This window comes from Myxocyprinus asiaticus, chromosome 6 (genome assembly GCF_019703515.2).
Source record: "Myxocyprinus asiaticus isolate MX2 ecotype Aquarium Trade chromosome 6, UBuf_Myxa_2, whole genome shotgun sequence".
NCBI classification, from domain to species: Eukaryota; Metazoa; Chordata; class Actinopteri; order Cypriniformes; family Catostomidae; genus Myxocyprinus; species Myxocyprinus asiaticus.
In genome coordinates this window covers 23,332,689-23,352,277 of record NC_059349.1, presented here as the reverse complement: position 1 = coordinate 23,352,277, position 19,589 = coordinate 23,332,689, and the positions used below count along the sequence as shown (strand labels likewise).

General features: G+C 38.0%; 1 protein-coding gene across 1 annotated transcript; it reads right to left on the bottom strand.

Annotated features, from left to right (window-relative positions):
- Positions 1-1,072: 1,072 nt before the first annotated feature.
- LOC127442408 (retinoic acid receptor RXR-gamma-A-like) lies at positions 1,073-18,643 on the bottom strand. The gene is made up of 10 exons (XM_051700423.1): positions 18,483-18,643; positions 7,676-7,872; positions 4,155-4,302; positions 3,777-3,956; positions 3,466-3,626; positions 2,791-2,920; positions 2,340-2,472; positions 2,002-2,093; positions 1,684-1,789; positions 1,073-1,536 (listed from the first exon to the last, which is right to left on the bottom strand). The coding sequence occupies exons 1-10, from the start codon at positions 18,511-18,513 to the stop codon at positions 1,389-1,391; spliced, it is 1,326 nt and encodes a 441-aa protein (XP_051556383.1). The 5' UTR covers positions 18,514-18,643; the 3' UTR covers positions 1,073-1,388.
- Between the last annotated feature and the right edge of the window lie 946 nt (positions 18,644-19,589).

The following is a 19,589-nucleotide window of genomic DNA, read 5'->3' as shown; positions in this document are numbered from 1 at the left end:
TGAAATATTGATCTGTTTCTCATTCACACTTATCATATCACTTCTGAAGATATGGATTAAACCACTTTTATGCTGCATTTATGTGCTTTTTGGACCACCATTAACATGCATTGCTGATCTACAGAGCTGAGATATTTTTCTAAAAATCTTTGTGTGTGTTCAGCAGAAGAAATTAAGTCACACACATCTGGGATGGCATGAGAGTGAGCAAATGATGAGAGAATTTTCTTTTTTGGGTGAACTGTCCCTTTTACTATTTCCTGCAAAAACATTTTTATCCAATCCTTTCAGAGTTTCGAGCCCCACTGTACACCGCACAAATATTTTCTTAATCAGTATTTTTGTCCTGTTTTCCAGTAAATATATTAAAACAAGATAAATTTACTTTAAGCAAAACTGAGTTAATTTCTATGGAAATATAAACATTTATTGTTTGTACCTTTTCTAATCTACGTGTTTATTTTACTTATACCTATTTTAAATGCTCTTAATTAATACCTTGTTTTTACAGATGCTCTTCAAATTTACAACCTGAACGATTATCCCTTAACTATGGGGCTTGTATACAGATAAAGTAGTTATATCAGATACAATTTTATACAGTAGTTATTTTAATGAATCACAGCAATATGCAAATTGTCAGGATATTGTGTCCAGAAAGAATGATTTTTATCTGTTCACACTTAGACCTTTAGTCCCCAACACAGGGACTGAATACTTATGAAAACAACGCATGAACAAACATTTTTGCTAAGAACATTTTCTAACAATATGTTCAAATAATTAGGTTTGAGTTGTTTTAGATTTGTAACAGAACTGGTTAATACTTTTGCGAGGCACTGTATGTAACTTCTGTAAAATTTAGAGACAATTTGGTCAATCTGGGTTTTACTTAACAGCTTTTGCTTGCATATCTTGTTTAACTAAATGTTTGAATTAGGTTTGAAAATGTATCATTGTTCATGCATTGAGTCTGTCTGTGAAATCTGTGTCTTTTCCACTTTCCATTATTTAAAAAACAAAAACAAAAAAACATACAAACTGTACAAGAAGAAAACAACAAGACATTTTCAATGACTTTTTTATTTTCACAGAATTCTAAAACTCATTGCTGGTGACTGTTTATACAGTTCTCCTTTGAATTAAATATTTTCACATTTAGTTGCTGCACCTATCACAGTTGGTAAAATCTATGTACAAAATAAAGGTTTACAGTACTTTTACATTTTACTTCAACGACAAAAAGTGTCTTTTTCTTTAAAAATACCAATACAAACCTTTTGTTTTCTTGTTTTTTCACATTATGCTTGGTACAAAATAAGAACTTCTTTTTTGTTATGGGGTTAAGTGTGCACTGGGGGACATTTACATTAAAAGTGAGACTTGTGTCATGTGATTTGGTGCGGCGCTTCCAGCATCTCCATTAGGAAAGTGTCTATGGGTGTGTCTCCGATGAGTTTGAAGAAGAACAGGTGCTCCAGGCATTTCAACCCTATGGAACGGAGAGCGGGCAGACGTAGGAGCAGCTTGGCAAACCTGAGAGAAATGAGAACTGGTCATACTCTACCACCACTAAACCTACATGACCTACATACCGTATCTGTTCTAATAAAAAGCATATGTCTGTTATAAAATAAGTGCTGTTACATAAATAACATATCAAGGTAGCAGTGAGGGAATTACCTGCCAGGCTGATCAGGGTATTTGTGTTTTGTGTAGGCCTCCAATGAGGCATACACTTTTTCCCTTAATGCCTCTACCTCGGATGGGTTTGACAATCCTTTCGCATCTACAAAAGGGACAGTTACATAAAACATAAGAACACATGCACTTCATCCTGCCTTAAAAGAATGTGGCTCTTTGAGCACTTCACTTTAGAAATACCATTATAAGTGCACAGTTGTCTTTTTTTCTTTGTAATATTTCATTTTAAGTTTGTCTAGACAGATCTGAGCTCATTTAAAAAGCTATGGACCCTGTGTGGTTCTGAGAGGTTGTTACCTGGGTTGAAGAGGACAACAGCCCTAAGACAGCCCAGCTCTGTCTTGTCCATCTGCATGTCCTTCATCTTAGACACCAACTCTGTTAATACCCTGCAAACAGCACACAGAAATAAGGTCAAGGTGGAACGAGAACTTGGATTAAAATTTTAACATTAGAATTTAGAAGGATGCAATTGTATAGATAAAAAAAAAAAATCTAATCTAGCAGATAGTCAACTATAATTAAACTAAACTTAATGATGACATGAAAAGGGCTTAGTCTAATAAAGATGGAGGACAGAAAGGAAAGCTCAGTACATATGTGCATCTATAATAAGGGAGTGTCTTGGATCTGACCTGTCAAATATGGAGCCCACCCCTGCGCTGTGAGCACTGCTGCGATGAACGTGGAGGCCAGTGGCCAATAGGATTCCGTCTTTAACAGTCACAGAACGGTGTGAGAACGAAGCAATGAGCAGCTCATTCCAACCTAAATATACACAAATATGTAGATATCTGTAAGTGAGGTTGCTTTATTTCAAAAATTATTATATCTAAATATCTTTATTAGGAACACCTGTACATCTTCTTATTCATGCAATTATCTAATCAGCCAATCATGCAGCAGTAGTGCAATGCATAAAATCATGCAGATATGGGTCAGGAGCTTCAGTTAATGTTCACATCAACCATCAGAATGGGGAAAAAATGTGATCTCAGTGATTTGGACCGTGGTATGATTGTTGGTGCCGGATGGGTTGTTCTGAATATCAAAAATATTTTGGTACCTGAATAAAGGACCACTGACCTGCTCGCAGTAGGATGACCTGGTCATCCAGAGGTAGGTCAGAGAAGTGCGGGATTCTCTTAGCCCACTCAACAAGAGTGAACAGCTGCTTGTCTGCAGCCTGGCAGATGTTAGTTACTGGGTCATTTGTCTAAGAAGCAGAGAGAGTATTGGCAATAGGAGAGAAAAATCACAAATAAGATCACTTTAAAGGGGTAGTTCACTCAAAAATGAAATAGAAGAATATCTCAGCTCTCTTGGTCCAATGGTCCATATCCTGCAAGTGAATGGTGACCAGACCTTTGAAGCTCCAAAACGCACATAAAAGCAGCATAAAAGTAATCCATAAGACTTCACCCACACCTATCATATCACTTCTGAAGACATATATTAAACCACTGAAGTCTTATGGATTACTTTTATGCTGCTTTTATGCGCTTTTTGGAGCTTCAAAGTTTTAGTCACTATTCACTTGCATTGTATGGACTTACAGGGCAGAGATATTCTTCTAAAAATCTTTGTTTGTGTTCAGCAGAAAAAAGTAAGTCATATACATCTGAGATGGCATGAGGGTGAGTAAATGATGAGAGAATTTTCCTTTTTGGGTGAACTATTCCTTTAAGAAGCCCACATGGATTAAAATGAAAAGAGTTATCATGTTTGCTGTTTATTTAAAGTGTTAATTAGATTTCTCACTGAGTTTCCAGTGCTAGACTCCATGTAGGCTTCAGTCTTGGGTTCAACAGCAAGCTCAGCGTCAAGGATCTTCTCTACTGGCATTTCTTCATTAAAGCTGCTGCTGGACTCCGCCTCATTATCACTCTTTTCTCTGCCACGTTGCCTCTCTTCCTGCACCGCTACACATAGTACATTACATTTTACAAAATTCATAATCCACAAAGTATACAATTTTCATTTAAAGTAAACCAGTAAAGGTTCAAATGACCAGGTGTTCCCCTGCAATACTATGATCATTTATAAATCTCTCATTTTTGAATTGTACTCACCTTCTCTTTTCATGCCCATAGCCAAACACTTCTGATAGCGGCAGTACTGGCAGCGGTTACGCTGGCGCTTGTCTATCAGGCATTCCTTAATCTCTCGACATGTGTACGTGAGGTCTTTCCGGATGGTTCTCTTAAAGAAGCCTTTGCAGCCTTCACAGCTATAAACACCATAATGTTTCCCTGTAGGTAGAAGATCATACATTTTAAAGCTACATAACATTTTACAATTTAAAGTCAGTCAAGTTGAGTAAATGATGACAGAATTTTTATCTTTGGGTGAACTATCCCTTTAAGTTGACTTACGATCTCTTGAGTACCAGCATGATCAAGCAAATGCTAGTCACTAGTGTGTTGGTGCTCAAGTATGAGGGCAGTTACCTGAGGAGCGGTCTCCACAGATAGCACATATGTGTCTGGAGAGGGAGCCCGGGCTGCCGCACGAGTAGCTGTTGACACCGCCTAGTCCGACAAGTCCTGGAGGAGGTTTAATGTCCTCTGAACTGCTAACACTGTTCAGAGAGTTCATCTGTAAGGCAGGAGAATGACAGAGTAAGCATGTGACAGGAGGTAAGCATTTGCTGAGGGTGTGTAGTATGTGAGGTAGGCAGAGCCACCACCTAAACAAGCTAAATCTATTTGTTTCCTGAATACTTCCTCATTGGTTCACATGACTTGATTGCTCCTCTAGCTGGAGGGGAATGTTTGTTTATACTTTCTTTGTTTCACCCTCAGTGGCTCTGAGCTATATTAGACATGGAACGCAAATGGTTTTCCAGCAGGGCCGGAAATACTGCAGCAATGGAATGTAAACTTTGAATCTTTACAGGTGAAGGCTGTAAATACAAGTCGTTAATTGCAATAAAGTTCTATAGAAGTTAAACAACTGCATGTCCCTTGGCTAAGTTTAAAATGTACTTCACCAGTAGAGGGCATCAAACAGTAGTAAACGAAGTGGCAGGTTTTATGAGTGAAACAAGATCTTGGTAAAGTAGACAGACAGATCAGACGACTATTACATAACTAGACAAATATCAAGGCCAGAGAGAGAGAGAGAGAAAGGTCAAGGAATGGAAATTGAAAACAAACCAACTGAAACTCAATTGCTCAATAGGCTTGCTTAATTTTTTTTTCTCTGTAAAATCATTCCTCCTTTCCCAACTTAAAGGTTAAAGGGATAGTTCACCCAAAACTGAAAAATATCTCATCACAAACACAACACAAATGAAGATTTTATGAAAAATATCTGAGCTCTGTAGGTCCATACAACCACAACCCAGAAATTTAAATGTTCAAAAAGCATTTAAAGATAGCATAAAAGTGATCCATAAGACTCCAGTGGTTTAATCCTTATCATCTGAAGAAATATGATGGGTTTGGGTGAGAAACAGATCAATGTTTAAGTCCTTTTTTATTATAAATATCAACTTTCACATTCACATTCTTCTTCTTTTGTTTTTTGTGCATATCGCCACCTACTGGGCAGGGAGGAGAATTTATAGTTTCTCACCTATCATATCGCTTCTGAAGATATGGATTTAACCTCTGGAGTTGTATGGGTTACTTTTATGCTGCCTTTATATGTTTGGTTTTTTTTAGCTTCAAAGTTCTAGCCACCAATCAGTTGCATTGTATGGACCTACAGAGCTGAAACATTCTTCTTAAAATCTTTGTGTTGCAGAAGAAAGTAAGTCATACACATCTAGGATGGCATGAGGGTGAGTAAATGATGAGAGAATTTTCATTTTTGGGTGAACTATCCCTTAAAGCATGTAATTTATGCACCACTAGTAGAAGTATTTGAGAAACCTGTTTGAAAAGTCATTATTTATCCAATTATGTTTAGTGCCACTAGTGGCACAGAATTATGCACTGCACCTTTAAGTTGGACATGATGTAACCGATCCCGCTCGACCTGCTCCGAATGGGACTCAAACCGGCGTCTCTGGCAAGGGAGTCGGGCACGTTAACGAGGAGGCTAAAGGCTACGGCCTCTAGTGTCAGTCACTAGTGTGCCTCTTGAGGCCAGGAGAGTGAGGTTTACAAACTGCACAGCACGTACCAGCTGGCTCCCGTTACAATGACAAAAATGATCTTTTTATACGTCATGATCTGCATTTTTAATGGCACTGGGAACTCATGGATTGTTAATGCATATTTAATACAAATTTTCCTTCCCTCAAACTTTGCAGACTAACGGCTCACATCTCAAAAGCATTTTTGGGTGAACTATCCCTTAAAGACTGCGGAGTTGAGATTTTCAAACATTAAATGAAAGGTAGCCTAATAACTTGGATGCTTCATGCACATACACCTTCACACTTGCATGCACACAAACATGCACATTTTGTGAGAGTGCCATTCTGAAACTGTGACTTGTTCAGCATGTTTGTGAGGCAGAAAGATGCTCTGAAGGTGATCCACACCAAACCACCATCCTATTCCAACCACCATCACAAACACTCCTTTTAATCTACTGCCTATAGCCTATATAATATTCAAAGCTCTTACGCCTCACGTTCCTCTTATAGAGGCATCCACACGAAGCTATTTAAGGCTAATAGCATGGCAGGTTGCTGCAGCTTTCTTGAAGAGCCACATATTGCACCTGCTGTAGCGCAGCCATAACGCAATGATATCTCTCTCCGTGTGAGCCAAGGTTATACTAGGGCTGTCCATCACGCTACATTAGCTCTTTTTAAGCTAGACTAAACTGAATGGGCTCTTCTCCCTGGGGCTGGAGGGAGGCCCTGAAGAGGAAAGGAGAAATGCATTAAAAGAGCATTCTATATTTCCCGCACTGGCTGTTGTGTATACAGTTTTCAGAACCCTAGATGTTAAGAAAGTCTTACTGTCTCTACCATTACACAGCATAAATGATGTAAAGCAAAGAAAAGGTACCAGAGTGGAGAGATTTGTGCTCTTTTGGAAGAGATACTGTATTGTAGTGTGGATAATATATACTATTATATTTAAGCAAATATTCAACAATAGGTTAATATTGAGTAACTTACATTTTAGACACAATATTGCCAGGTATTTTGTCTATTTTTACTCTGACAATGAAAATAATTCCAAACAAGCCAAAGCAGGATCAACCGTTGTGTGTCGCAGAGCAACGCAGACTGACAGTCCGTCTGAAATAAAGTGATACAAACATTGAAGCATCCCAGTGCTGTTATACTTACTCGGCACTCTTGGAACACCGCTTGTCCATTCAGATTAGAGGACCGTAACTGTTATAATGATTATTAACTTTTTGACCTGTGTGAATATTTGATAGCAGACTAGCTAATATCAAATATTCAGTTCCTTATACATGTTTCTATGTATCTTTCTACACTTTATTAGGAACACATTTACACCTTCTTATTCATGCATTATCTAATCAGCCAATCATGTGGCAGTAGTGCAATGCATAAAATCATGCAGATATGGGTCAGGAGCTTCAGTTAATGTTCACATCCACCATCAGAATGGGGAGAAAATGTGATCTCAGTGATTTGGACTGTGGTATGATTGTTGGTGCCGGACGGGCTGATCTGAGTATTTCTGTAACAGCTGATCTCCTGGGATTTTCACACACAACAGTCTCTAGAGTTTACTCAGAATGGTGGCAAAAACAAAAAACATCCAGTGAGTGGCAGTTCTGTGGATGGAAACGCGATGGAAATGTGTTGTTGATGAGAGAGGTCAACAGAGAATGGCCAGACTCGTTCGCTGACAGAAATAGTAACTCAGATAACCACACTGTACAACTGTAGTGAGCAAAATAGCATCTCTGAATGCACAACACGCCGAACCTTCAGGCAGATGGGCTACAACAGCAGAAGATTACGTCAGGAAATTTAAAAAGACCATAGTGTTTCTAATAAAGTGCTCAGTGAGTGTATGTCTTGTACCTGTGGACTGTGGAGTGCTCCATAACCCATGCCGGACGTCGTGGGCATGGAGGCTGCAGGCGAGCACAGGGATGAAGAGGTAATGACTGAGTAGGGCGATCCCAGACCATTGATGATAGAGGGGTGCTGATGGCCCACCATCGAACTGAGAGGAGGCTGGGATGGGGGAGAGCTGTGCGTTACATGCAAAGAAGAACCTGAGAACAGAAAGAGAAGGTGGTCAGAAACCATCCACAACCACAAAGGTAAACAGAACTGAAGATCAATATAAAAAATGTTTTAATTGTGCTGGAATGGATGAATGAATCAACTGTCATCACACTGTCATTCATGTACACTGTTGACCTGTTCAAGCTATTTCCTCTCCACTGATCTACAGTATAAATATAGATAAATAGTGTGACAGTTTGACATTTTCATGCTAGAAATGATGCCAGACATCTGGGAGGTAATGGGGGGGGGGGGGTAATGGTTGGTGGCATTTGCACATTAGCTGGGGTCACGGAAATGACTAGCAGTGACTGCGAGCACTCTTGGCTCATCACACATAAAATTTAGAACACTCAGATTTCTCAACCCATCTCAGGGCAGAATGTACAGAATTTTTTGTATTTTATACATTGTATAACTATGTAATTTATATGTATCATGTATAATAATTATCTGGAAGTTAACTAGTGACAGATCAATATACAGGACTGAGCAGGCTGATTAATTGGCCCATATTAGGGTTGGCCAATTAGCAGTAGTACTTACTTCCCCTTGTGCCAGTTTCAAATCAACTAACAGCCTAGTCAATGGATAATAAAAATATATACTGTTTTCAAGTTTTCATTTTAAAATGAATTGTATCTTGAGTAAATTGTGTAAAATAAGTGTGTACATCTCATTTGCCATCATTAGGCTAAACTGTATTATGTATATAGTCTTGTGAAGCCAGACCTATGACTACGGCAAAGGTCTGGGCTCTACAGCGGCTTCAACTGGCCAAAAACTGCCCATTGAGACAGGAAAAGCCATCTAACTGACCAATCACAGTCAGCTTTGTTATTACGGGGTGTTTAGGGGTGCGGTTATCAGTGATGTAACATACCATCATAAAAGACAGACCAGGAGAAAAAAATTTTTATATATATATATATATATATATATTGCCGAGTGAGACTCTGCGCGTGAATGCACAGAAAACACACGGGAAAATAGCAGAAAATGTGTAGAGAATCTAAATACAGCACAGAAAACCTCATTATAGAGAATTTCACAGACTTAACTTAGTAAACAAAACAGAAAACGCAGCTCTGATCGTGGTTCAAACGAAACTCTGAATATCTTTAAAAGATTTGATGACACTAACCTGGCAAACTTGGGCAAATTCTGTGATTATTTTTTCCCCAAAAGCACTCATACTGATAAAACATCCTGTCTGTGTCTACTCGCAGAAGTTCCATTGAATCAGCCAATCAGATTTGCAGAGTTCATCGAGAAACCGTTTTCCAGTTTTGTGTGCTATGTGTGTCAGATGGTTAGAAAATGAACTGTGTGCCATCTGAGGCTGAGACTATTATTTATATAACCCTAGCTGCATTATATTGGCCAATGGACACACTATTCTGTAGAGATCACATCACCCATTTAAAAACCCATTTCGATCACCCACTAGAGTTAACACCCTTCTTTCTGAGAGAGATTACCATTGTCAAAAGATAATAACAAGTAGGGTTGAGAACCGAGAACCAGTTCTTATTTGGAACCAGTTCCATTTCAAAACAAAACATAAAATACAGAACTTTTATGATTTTCATGACATTTATGACTTTTGAACTTATATTTTTCCACCGGTGCAAACGAAACACCATACTTCCTGCTGCATCTCTACTGAATCTAAACACACAGCGAAACCAGTGTAGTCTGATTCCTGAACAAATGACTCGAGTCAGTTCTTCTGAATCTACCACACACAAAAAAAAAAAATAAGAAGAAGAAGAAAATAACAACAGTGCGACCAGTGTAGTGTGGTTCCCCAACGAATGACTCTCATGAGCCGGTTCTTTTGAATCTAGGGTGACCAGTGTAGTATGATTCCAGAGCGAATGATTCTATGAGCCAATTTTTTTAGAGAATCAAAAACATTTCAATCTGAGCAGTTCCTGAATTAACCTGACTGACCTGAAAGTTATGACTTCTGTCATGTCCAGCTCGAAATGAACCAAGACCTGTTACAGTGTTATTTATCGTTGTGCTTCAGGCTTCTGAGTATTAAATCAGGTGGTGCAGTTACTGACAGGTTGTTCATATGACAATGTGTTGTTAAAGATGGGCCAACACATTACAAGTTTTGTTGTAAACAGTGGAATTTGATATATTAAAAAAAAAAAAAAAAACAAATACTAAAAAAATTCAACAAGTAGTTACAGTAGGACCAGTTATTGGATTGCTTTTATAAGTCTTTAAAAATTTTGTGTAAACAATCCTTTTGCAAGAAATTATATTTCTGATTTGTTATATCTGCTCTGTTGAAATGTAAAATGATGTCTGCTGATGGCAGTAAATACAATAAAAATGGCATTTGTTATTTAAAAATATTTTTTCCTCAAGAATCATTAATTGAACCATTAAAGAATCAGAATTGGAACCGGAATCGTTAAATTGCTTACAATTCCTATCCCTAATAACAAGTGACATAACTCAACTATCCAGCAAAATATGTTTCTTTTAAGATAAGACAAAAATCTGAAAATACAAATCGAAACTTCATTTTAGAATTTAAAAAAACATTACCAAAACAAGCCCTTCAGCAAAAGCATAAAGAAATGATACAGTATAAAGAGCAGTTGCAACTTAGACCCTCACCAAACCATCACAATACACACATTTTAGCTTTAACATACATTTTTACAACCAACCACATGCAATCATTCATGTCAGTCTAATCACACCAACATGGCATTTTCACTCACTCTCCCTGTATTTAAGAGGCATGATAGAGCAATTGGTTTCCAAACGTGATTGTCTTGCGATGTCACCTGGTACTCACATTGAAATGGCTCTGTCGCTGTCATGTGGCATGCTCTGTAAACAGGCAGGTTTTCAGATGATCAAGTGTGTAGGTGTGCCTCTATGTGACAGGGGAACCGTGTATAAAAGGTATCCTCTGCACCCACCCACACCCACTCAAGTGTCCTAGAGGAGTCTTCGTGCCCTGGCAGGATTCTCGCGGTATTAATAACCTCTAAATGTTACATTCCGATCAGAAGGAATATCCATTCATGGAATGACCGGGTGTGCATGCTCACAGCCACAGTTCCTGCACATAATCTTTCTCTCTCTCTTGCTGGTGGGACAACAAATCGAGATCAGACATGAGTGATGACGAGCAATCATTTGCTTTCTAGTGGGGATTATGGTAGATCAATACAGATACTCAGCCATCCCATTATTTCATAAGCCTGTTTAGCTTATTTATTACATATTTCACTATATGGATACATATAAATTAATAAATGTGACACCTAGACATATGTAACTGTAACTGCCATTCTGTATGTTTCACTTGAATTTTAGAATGAAGATTAAGTCTATTATTAACACAGTTAAATGTAGTATGACTTTATAATGTATTATACTACCAGCAGTCTTTTTTTTTTTTTTTTTTTTTACCCTATATTAACAGCAAGCATTTGCCTTTTTGGGAGCATGACTGATATGTGCATTTTCCATTCCCCTTTTTGATTTGTAACTAGCAGTCCCTAAGAAACATGCATTTATGTTTTCCTAAAAATGTATGTCCACATATGTGGACAGTGGGAGTAAGTTATGAAATGTTAAATTATACCAAGCTACATAAAGTCAGATTTTTTTTTAATCTATTTTTTTATGTTTCCAGGAGTGTTGGTTATTCATGTTTTTGAGATGTTACAGACATTACATCAGAAATTAGTATAATTAATTCTGTTTCAAAGTAATGGACAGCATCATCCACTGCCAGCCATGTTAAAATAAAATTTAGCAGTAGAAATTCTGAATCTTTGTACTGATTACCATTGTCCCATGTCTGCCAAACATGTTGAGTGGTCCAAACATCATCTGCAGTCTGAAACTGAACTTTTGACCGGATATTAGGAGTGAATGCACTTAGCTGCATAGGAAAGCTATAGGATCCCTTGCTCCCTAATTATGGAATGACTTATCCTCCAGTGTGCTGTCTGTTTGCACTGTTCTCAGAACAGTTTGAAATGCCCCTTATTTTTTATCCTAACTCCATATAAATCCTCTGAAAGCAACAGTTTCCAGCTTTTGGATGAACCCATTTATTCTCAGTGTGATAATGCACAGTGAATATATTATAATTTAAGGAAAATTAGCCTATAGTCCACGTATGTGGCCATTGTGTTGAACTGCATGCACACAATAAATCGATGACATTTTTAAAATGGCATATCGGATGAAACAAGACTAATGTGACTCAAACAGGTTTTAATGTAAAATCTTAATGAGGTTTCTTACCAGATGTAGTTTTGTTGCTTACAAAAACTGTTGTTTTGTCACATGACTCAGTGTGTAGAAAGTTTAACCGTTTAATGACAGCCTAGAGTCTCCTGAACTGAGATCAGTTGTTTAAATGAAATGAAATTATGCATAGCCTATAGCGAAGCCAAAACTTAATGTCCATGCAGGTGGACTCGGGGTCTCAGGAGGATATACTTGTATAACATTATATCTATAGACAGCATCCTTTCAGAGCTGAGAATCTACTGATTTCAAACAGACTACCTTGAAAAAAAAAAGAAATTTTGTGGTAAATTGTGGTAAATAGCAGAAAAGATTAAGTACTTTCTACATTGAATAAATTAGTTGAAGCGTGAACTTGAAATTATTCATTTCTATGTTTGTACTCAATTCAAGCATTTAAAAATGAATGCTCTAGCTCATAAATAATTATAATTTATGATTGTTTGTTATCTATACAATGCGTCATCATGTATCAACACTGAAGTAGAAAATCTTGTTTATTTGCTAATTTGAGTACATTTCAATGGTTAATAAAATAAGTACATTTTACGTAACTTTTCTAAGCTGGTGTGCCCGGCATGCACCGGGCTTTAATAATTATGAGCTTGCATGGTTTCACTGTTTGCAAGTTTGTTTACACAGTTTTTATTAGGGATGCACCGATATGGAATTTCTGGGCCAATACTGATAAACACTAATTCACAGTTCACTGTGGCCGATACCCGATATACATTTTTAATCCTTTAACCTGGTACTGCTAGCTAATTCATTAAAAGCTTCTCATTTAAAAAATGTGTAATTTAAAAGCTTGGAATTTAGACTTGCTGCTATTTAAGGTTTGGCGGATGTAATATGAACCAGAAAGCATCCTATACTACAGATGTATGCTGATTTGAATGACAAATAAATGAAAATACACTTGCATAAATTGTATGGTGCCCATTTATATGAGTGTTTACAGTAAGCCTGATGACTCGCTAACAGAGAGAGAATAATGAACTTCTAACAGCTGTAGCAATGCATGAAACCAAAATGAGGCAATGAAACAGCATGTAACGAACATTAAACAACAAAACACACAATACTAACCCTAATCTCTGTATACATGGTGTAATATGTATGCTAGCAGCCAGACTGCGAGTGCAGCGGCGGTTTGTGTGTGTTATGTTTGTGCGTGCATTGTACTTATACGTGTCTCATTCACAGACGCTTGTTACAGCGCTCATCTGTGACAGTTCCACTGTTAACTTATGAAATGTGAACACAACAATCATAATGGAAATAGGTAAAAACCAGTCTCAACTCATAAAATACAACAAGCACATTCGTTTCACTCACAAACTAGTGTTTTCATCCATCTCGAGTCGCTCTGTGGGAATTATTTCAAGATCAATGTACCGTGTTAGGCTGCGTGTTGGACTTCTTTAATCACAGTGCTGTAAGTAACGATGTGCTATTTCCCACATTGTTTATGTTTCATGAAGTAATAAGCGTTTTCGTTTATTGCCTCATGAAGCAAATAGAACATAAGATATGGCATGTCGTTACGCAAATAAAGCATAACAAATTATCTGTGAAAATATTGGCGGAAATTCCATTATCAGCGTGATAATATTTATAATATATCGGCCGCCGATATAACGTGCATCCCTAGTTCTTTGTTGTTACATTTGGTAACTTCTTGTTATGTGAAGTCTGAAGTTCATTTCTACTCAAATTAACCGTTCATCGTCAAAAACATTACCTGTTGATTGTTATCGTCATCGTGTTTTGTGCACCAAGTGTTGAGGCCTGCATCTGCAGCTCAGTATCTTGTTTATATTGACAGTAATGCAAGATGATGTTGTCTAATAGACTACTTAGCATGCAATAAGCTTCCCTGTGGAAAGCTTCCGTATGTCATGTAGTACATGATTAAACATGCGTTTATAAGGAAAGTTCAAAATGTGAAATGTTCATATAACAACTGTGTATAATGTTCATTTAAATTTTACTATTTTTAAGCAGCACCATGTACATCAGATTTGAATACAGTATGTAAAAGATTCTGTATTAACTGAAATGTTTAAGTTAAACTTACTTTAATCAATATTACGTCATGAAGGTAAGTTGATTTTACTTATTTTTATACTTATCAAATTGACTTACAAAAACTGTGTGCAAAAACTTGCAAAATAAAAATTAAGTAAATCTTACTAGTCTTACCAGTGTATATCTACAGTACCATATAATACCACCTGACTGGCCAGTACTCTGAATGAATCAGCAACTATCATGGCTGTGAATAACTGGTACAATGGGTAAGAACATCACAAAAGAATTGAAATCAGAAATAATGAAATCCATTCATTCATTCTAGGAACTTATTCAAAAAGATGCATGGAATCAAACTCTGGGAGATGACTCAGTTCCATTGTACAGCATTTTAACAATGGTATGAACACAAACACATAACCTTCTACTCAAAAGAGAATGCCTAATAAACTCCTAATAAACCATTTTGAAAAGAGACACAATTTCTATACAGGGAATAACTTTGTGTTTTAAAAGCCTCTAGGCTGTTGATGCCAGCAAGATCTTCATTTGTAAAAGAAAATGCAGAAAATGGTCTTTTGTTAGTTGCCACTCCCATCTTTTTTTCCAGGCTGCAACATGGTTTTCAAACAGAGAACAGTTCCATCTTGCAGACATTCGGACAACCTTTTCATTTTAAGCACCACCATTGCCTCCTATGCAATTTTGACAAACTGGCTCATCTTTTCAGGAAGATATCCCAAAGCTATATCTTGAAGTATCAGTTTTCTTGCCAATTAGTGGGGGAAGGGGGCTGGAACAATTGCCCCAGTGGATGTGTGGCAGAGTGATGCTGGATTACCTACTCAGATTAAAGAGATTATCATCCCGTGGCTCACAGGGAACTGGTTTATTGATGCAAGCCCAAAATCTGATAATACTGTAAGGTTTAGTTCTAAATGTCAGGGTAGGAATGTGTGCTGATTTGGCTTTGTGGTAGTTAAATAAAAAGTTTTGATAGGCAGGCTATCAATCACCATTCATAAGACAAAAATTATATTCCTTATAGTAGGAACAATAGATTATTCCATTTAAAACAACAGAGTTTAATTTTTAGAATTTAACATATCCTCAAAACAGAGAACAGTGCTTGGACCTTGGAAGAGGAGTGACACAACCAACTGCTTTAAGCAAAAGTGTGAGAGAGCTGGAACATGTTTTCTCTCTTAGACTTGCCTTGGGAGAGCCTGTCATAACTGGGGCAGAAAAACTGTCAATTAGATTAGCAAGATGAATAACAACCCAGTCTGCTTTGAAGGTGATCACCATGGATGGCAGGGCTTTTTCAGACTATCTAATGGATCAAGCACGCAGTGTTCCAATGTTTTCGTGGTGGTTTAGAATAGCTACAGTCTACTTTCAATGCAAACAAATACAAGCAGACTTGGGCTTTTCACAGAGTCTGGTCTGAACAGATTTAATCAATGGTTATGGATTCCCTAGAAACAAACAGAAATGATACTGAGAGTGCACATCTAGTTCTGTGTTGTCTTTGTAGTAAAATGAGACAATTGTGGAATCTCCAAATTTCAATGAAATGTTGAATCTTTCTGTCCTTTTGACATACACTCACTGAACACTTTATTAGGAACACCTGCACACCTACTTATTCATGCAATTATGTAATCAGCCAATGCATAAAATCAGCAGATACAGGTCAGGAGCTTTAGTTAATGTTCACATCAACCATTAGAATGGGGAAAAAATGTGAGTTCAGTGATTTCGACCGTTTGTGGATACTTGTAGAGATATCAGCACTGAAGTCTCTTTTTTAAGAAGCCTCTTGTAGTTTCACCACCCTCAGCACAAAGCTTGTCATATCAAATTAGTGTGTAGAACTATCAACCCTGTTACACAAAATGTTTACTAATTTAGCCTGAGATACCGCTGTGCAATTTATTAACACTTAAACACATTATTTGGATGATAGAGTAATTAAAGCTTGCAATCTTAAAAAAAAAAAAAAAAGAGTTACAAAATGGTTGGGAAAGACCCCAGTTACACAGAATGACCCCGCTGAAGCCGCGCGTGCAAAAATGCCCCATGTGCGTGAAATGACACGCGTGTAAAGTAAATTACGACGTTTGAGGCTGCGGTTGACATTTTTAAGAGTGCGCACAAGTCGGAGCAAGCCTGACAAAATCCTAAAATAGACATTACAGCAAGGATGTAACCACATATTCAGGATTGAGGGGGGACCAAATGTAATTTAATATTCAACCATGGAAAACCACATATCAATAGACCACTATTATGAATATTGGGGGGAGGGGGGATATGTCCCCCTCAATGTCTATGGTGGTTACGGCCCTGCATTACAGCCCACAGTTAAAGTCAGATTAACAACATCTGGGGTGAGAATATAAAAACACCACAAGGAGGGTGTTAACGAAGACAAAAATAATGACTCCAGGCTCAATGTTAAGCAGTAGTTTTGAGAGAAATGTGCACACACTTTTATCCGAGAGAGCAAAGTAAGTGACTACACAGGTGATACAGGGTCTCATCGGTTAAATACACTGTGAATAACATCTTAATAAAACGACAGCCAACATTTTACTCTGGTTTGATACCAGTAAATAAAATAGGTAGCCTGTTGTTCTAAATTAAGTAATTCGTGGCGGTTGATAAAGAAAGAGTTATTTAAAAATTGCTCAATAGTTGTTAAATGATAGGCTACATATAAGCATCAGTTGTTTCAACAATCTGCTATTGGGGGGCCTGGGTAGCTCAGCTAGTAAAGACGCTGACTACCACCCCTGGAGTCGTGAGTTCGAATCCAGGGCGTGCTGAGTGACTCCAGCCAGGTCTTCTAAGCAACCAAATTGGCCCGGTTGCTAGAAAGGGTAGAGTCACATGGGGTAACCTCCTCGTGGTCGCTATAATGTGGTTCTCGCTCTCGGTGGGGCATGTGGTGAGTTGTGCATGGATGCCGCAGAGAATAGCGTGAAGCCTCCACACGCGCTATGTCTTCGCGGTAACGCGCTCAACAAGCCACATGTTAAGATGCGTGGATTGACGGTCTCAGACGCGGAGGCAACTGAGATTTGTCCTCCGCCACCCGGATTTAGGCGAGTCACTACGCCATCACGAGGACTTAGAGCACAGTGGGAATTGGGCATTCCAAATAAAAAAAAAAGAAAACAATCTGCTATTGCACAAGCCTATAGGTGGGTTGTGGATTCTTTCTGCAGAAAAGAAAAAAATCTCATGAAAGAAAAGTCGTACATAATTTACGAGTTGGCTATTTCGTATGGTTTCGCACAATGTTGTTCGCATAAACTCGTAGGACTTCATCACGTGCAAATTCCCGGATGTTTAATGTGGAAGTAGGCGTGAGTTCTGCACGCGAGGCATTAAGGACATACTTATTAATATTATGCCCTTACCCAAACCCCTTATCTAAACTTAACCATTCAGTAGAGATGTGTAAACACGATAGGAAGATGTTGCTTGGACAGAAGCAAGTAATTGTCGCGTATTAGATGGAAATGATGTCCAGCGACATCATTGGCTGTAGTGAAAGTCATAGGATTTCAAACAAGTTAAGTCGTACCATATCATACGATTTAGCCTAATTTGGAAAAGTCGTACGAATCCTGACGATTTCGCCGTAAGAGTGTGTTTCAATTGGCAAAGTCACCTTGGACTGAATTTCATCACAGCATGACTAACTCAGTGTGTACATAATTAAGGCACAAGCTCAACTCGGCACTAAAAGAAACGTAAATATATTGTTAACAGATATATTGTCCACATATCCTTTTGTAGGTGACCCGTGATTGCTTGATGATCCTGTTTGTGGCTGCCTTCAAAGGCAAAACTGTTGCTAAATAAATAAAGAAGCCGCGACATGCTGCTGTCCAGATACCAACTGAGACCCATTAATAACTACTGGACAGCAAACAGTTTAACAAGAGGCGCTCTAGAAAGCTATAAATTACATAACCGCAATTAAAGTGCCAACCCCTGACCCTGACTGAGAGCCACAATCTTTATCACCTGATTTTAACATTGGCACTGGTTCCAAGTCAATACATATGACACGACCGCGCCGATAATTCAACCACGTACAATTTATGACCATATCGCACAAAGTCCGTCCAAAGAATCCGTAGTTCAGATAACGCAGATTAAGGGGGAGTACTCAAAACAGAGGCATGGAAAGAGAACAGTACAGCGTTCGGGGAAGAAAAAGGCAGAAAAAATACAACGAAACACTTACTGAGGTGTAGATATGTGTCGTTACTATCCATGCTTTGACTAATACGAAAGAACTGTCCAATTTTCCTATAAAGTGTCTTGTTTCGCCGTTCTGGACGGCAGCATCTCCCCGTCGCTGTCCGCGATCTGACTGAAGATTCGCTGCTGCCACACTAGGGGCCCCATCGAGGGGGTGGCGAGAGCCAGACCTCTCCCAACGACAGCCTACATTTTTAATGCAGCACTCGGTATCATGCTGTTTACATCATAATAATGGATCGAATCACAAAACTAACGAATACTCAATTGCATTTGTCATATCTCTTGGGGAAGGCAGTATTGTATATAGCTAAAATGTACTGTAGTTTATAATGGATCATGCTGAAACAAGCAACTATGTCCAGGAGAATCAATGATTGCTTTACAAATTATTATTATTTTCGTAGGCACGTGATGTGATGTTAATATGTTAGCTTAATACTTGCCAGTTAGCTTAATACTATATATATATATATATATATATATATATATATATATATATATATATATATATATATTACACTTTTTTACTTATTTAGTTATACGCTCAAATTTAAACTTTATTAGGAAAACCTTTACACCTACTTATTAATGTAATAATCTAACCAGCCAATCATGTGGCAGCAGTGCAATGCATAAAATCATACGGGTTAGGAGCTGCAGTGCCAGTTAATGTTCACATCAACCATCAGAATGGGGAAAAATGTGATCTCAGTGATTTGGACTGTGGCATGATTGTTGGTGCCAGATGGGCTGGTTTGAGTATTTCTGTAACTGCTGATCTCCTGGGATTTTCACACACAACAGTCTCTAGAGTTTACTCAGAATGGTGCCAAAAACAAAAAACATCCAGTGAGCAGCAGTTCTGCTGACGGAAACACCTTGTTGATGAAAGAGGTCAACATAGAATTGCCAGTCTGGTTCGAGCTGTCAGAAAGGCTATGGTAACTCAGATAACCCCTCTGTACAAGTGTAGCGAACAGAATAACATCTAAGAATGCACAACACGTCAAAACTTGAGGTGGATGGGCTACAACTGTAGTAATATTTTAGTTTAAGTAGTTTTTTTTTTTTTTATGCAGCTAGTGAG

What these genes read in the sequence shown, in the direction of transcription:
- LOC127442408 (XM_051700423.1), bottom strand. Translation starts at nt 18,513, where the DNA reads ATGGATAGTAACGACACATATCTACACCTCA. An exon ending in CGACACATATCTACACCTCA is followed by an intron (nt 7,873 to 18,482) that starts GTAAGTGTTTCG and finishes TTCTGTTCTCAG; the next exon opens with GTTCTTCTTTGCATGTAACG. An exon ending in GTGGGCTCCATATTTGACAG is followed by an intron (nt 2,094 to 2,339) that starts GTCAGATCCAAG and finishes TGCTGTTTGCAG; the next exon opens with GGTATTAACAGAGTTGGTGT.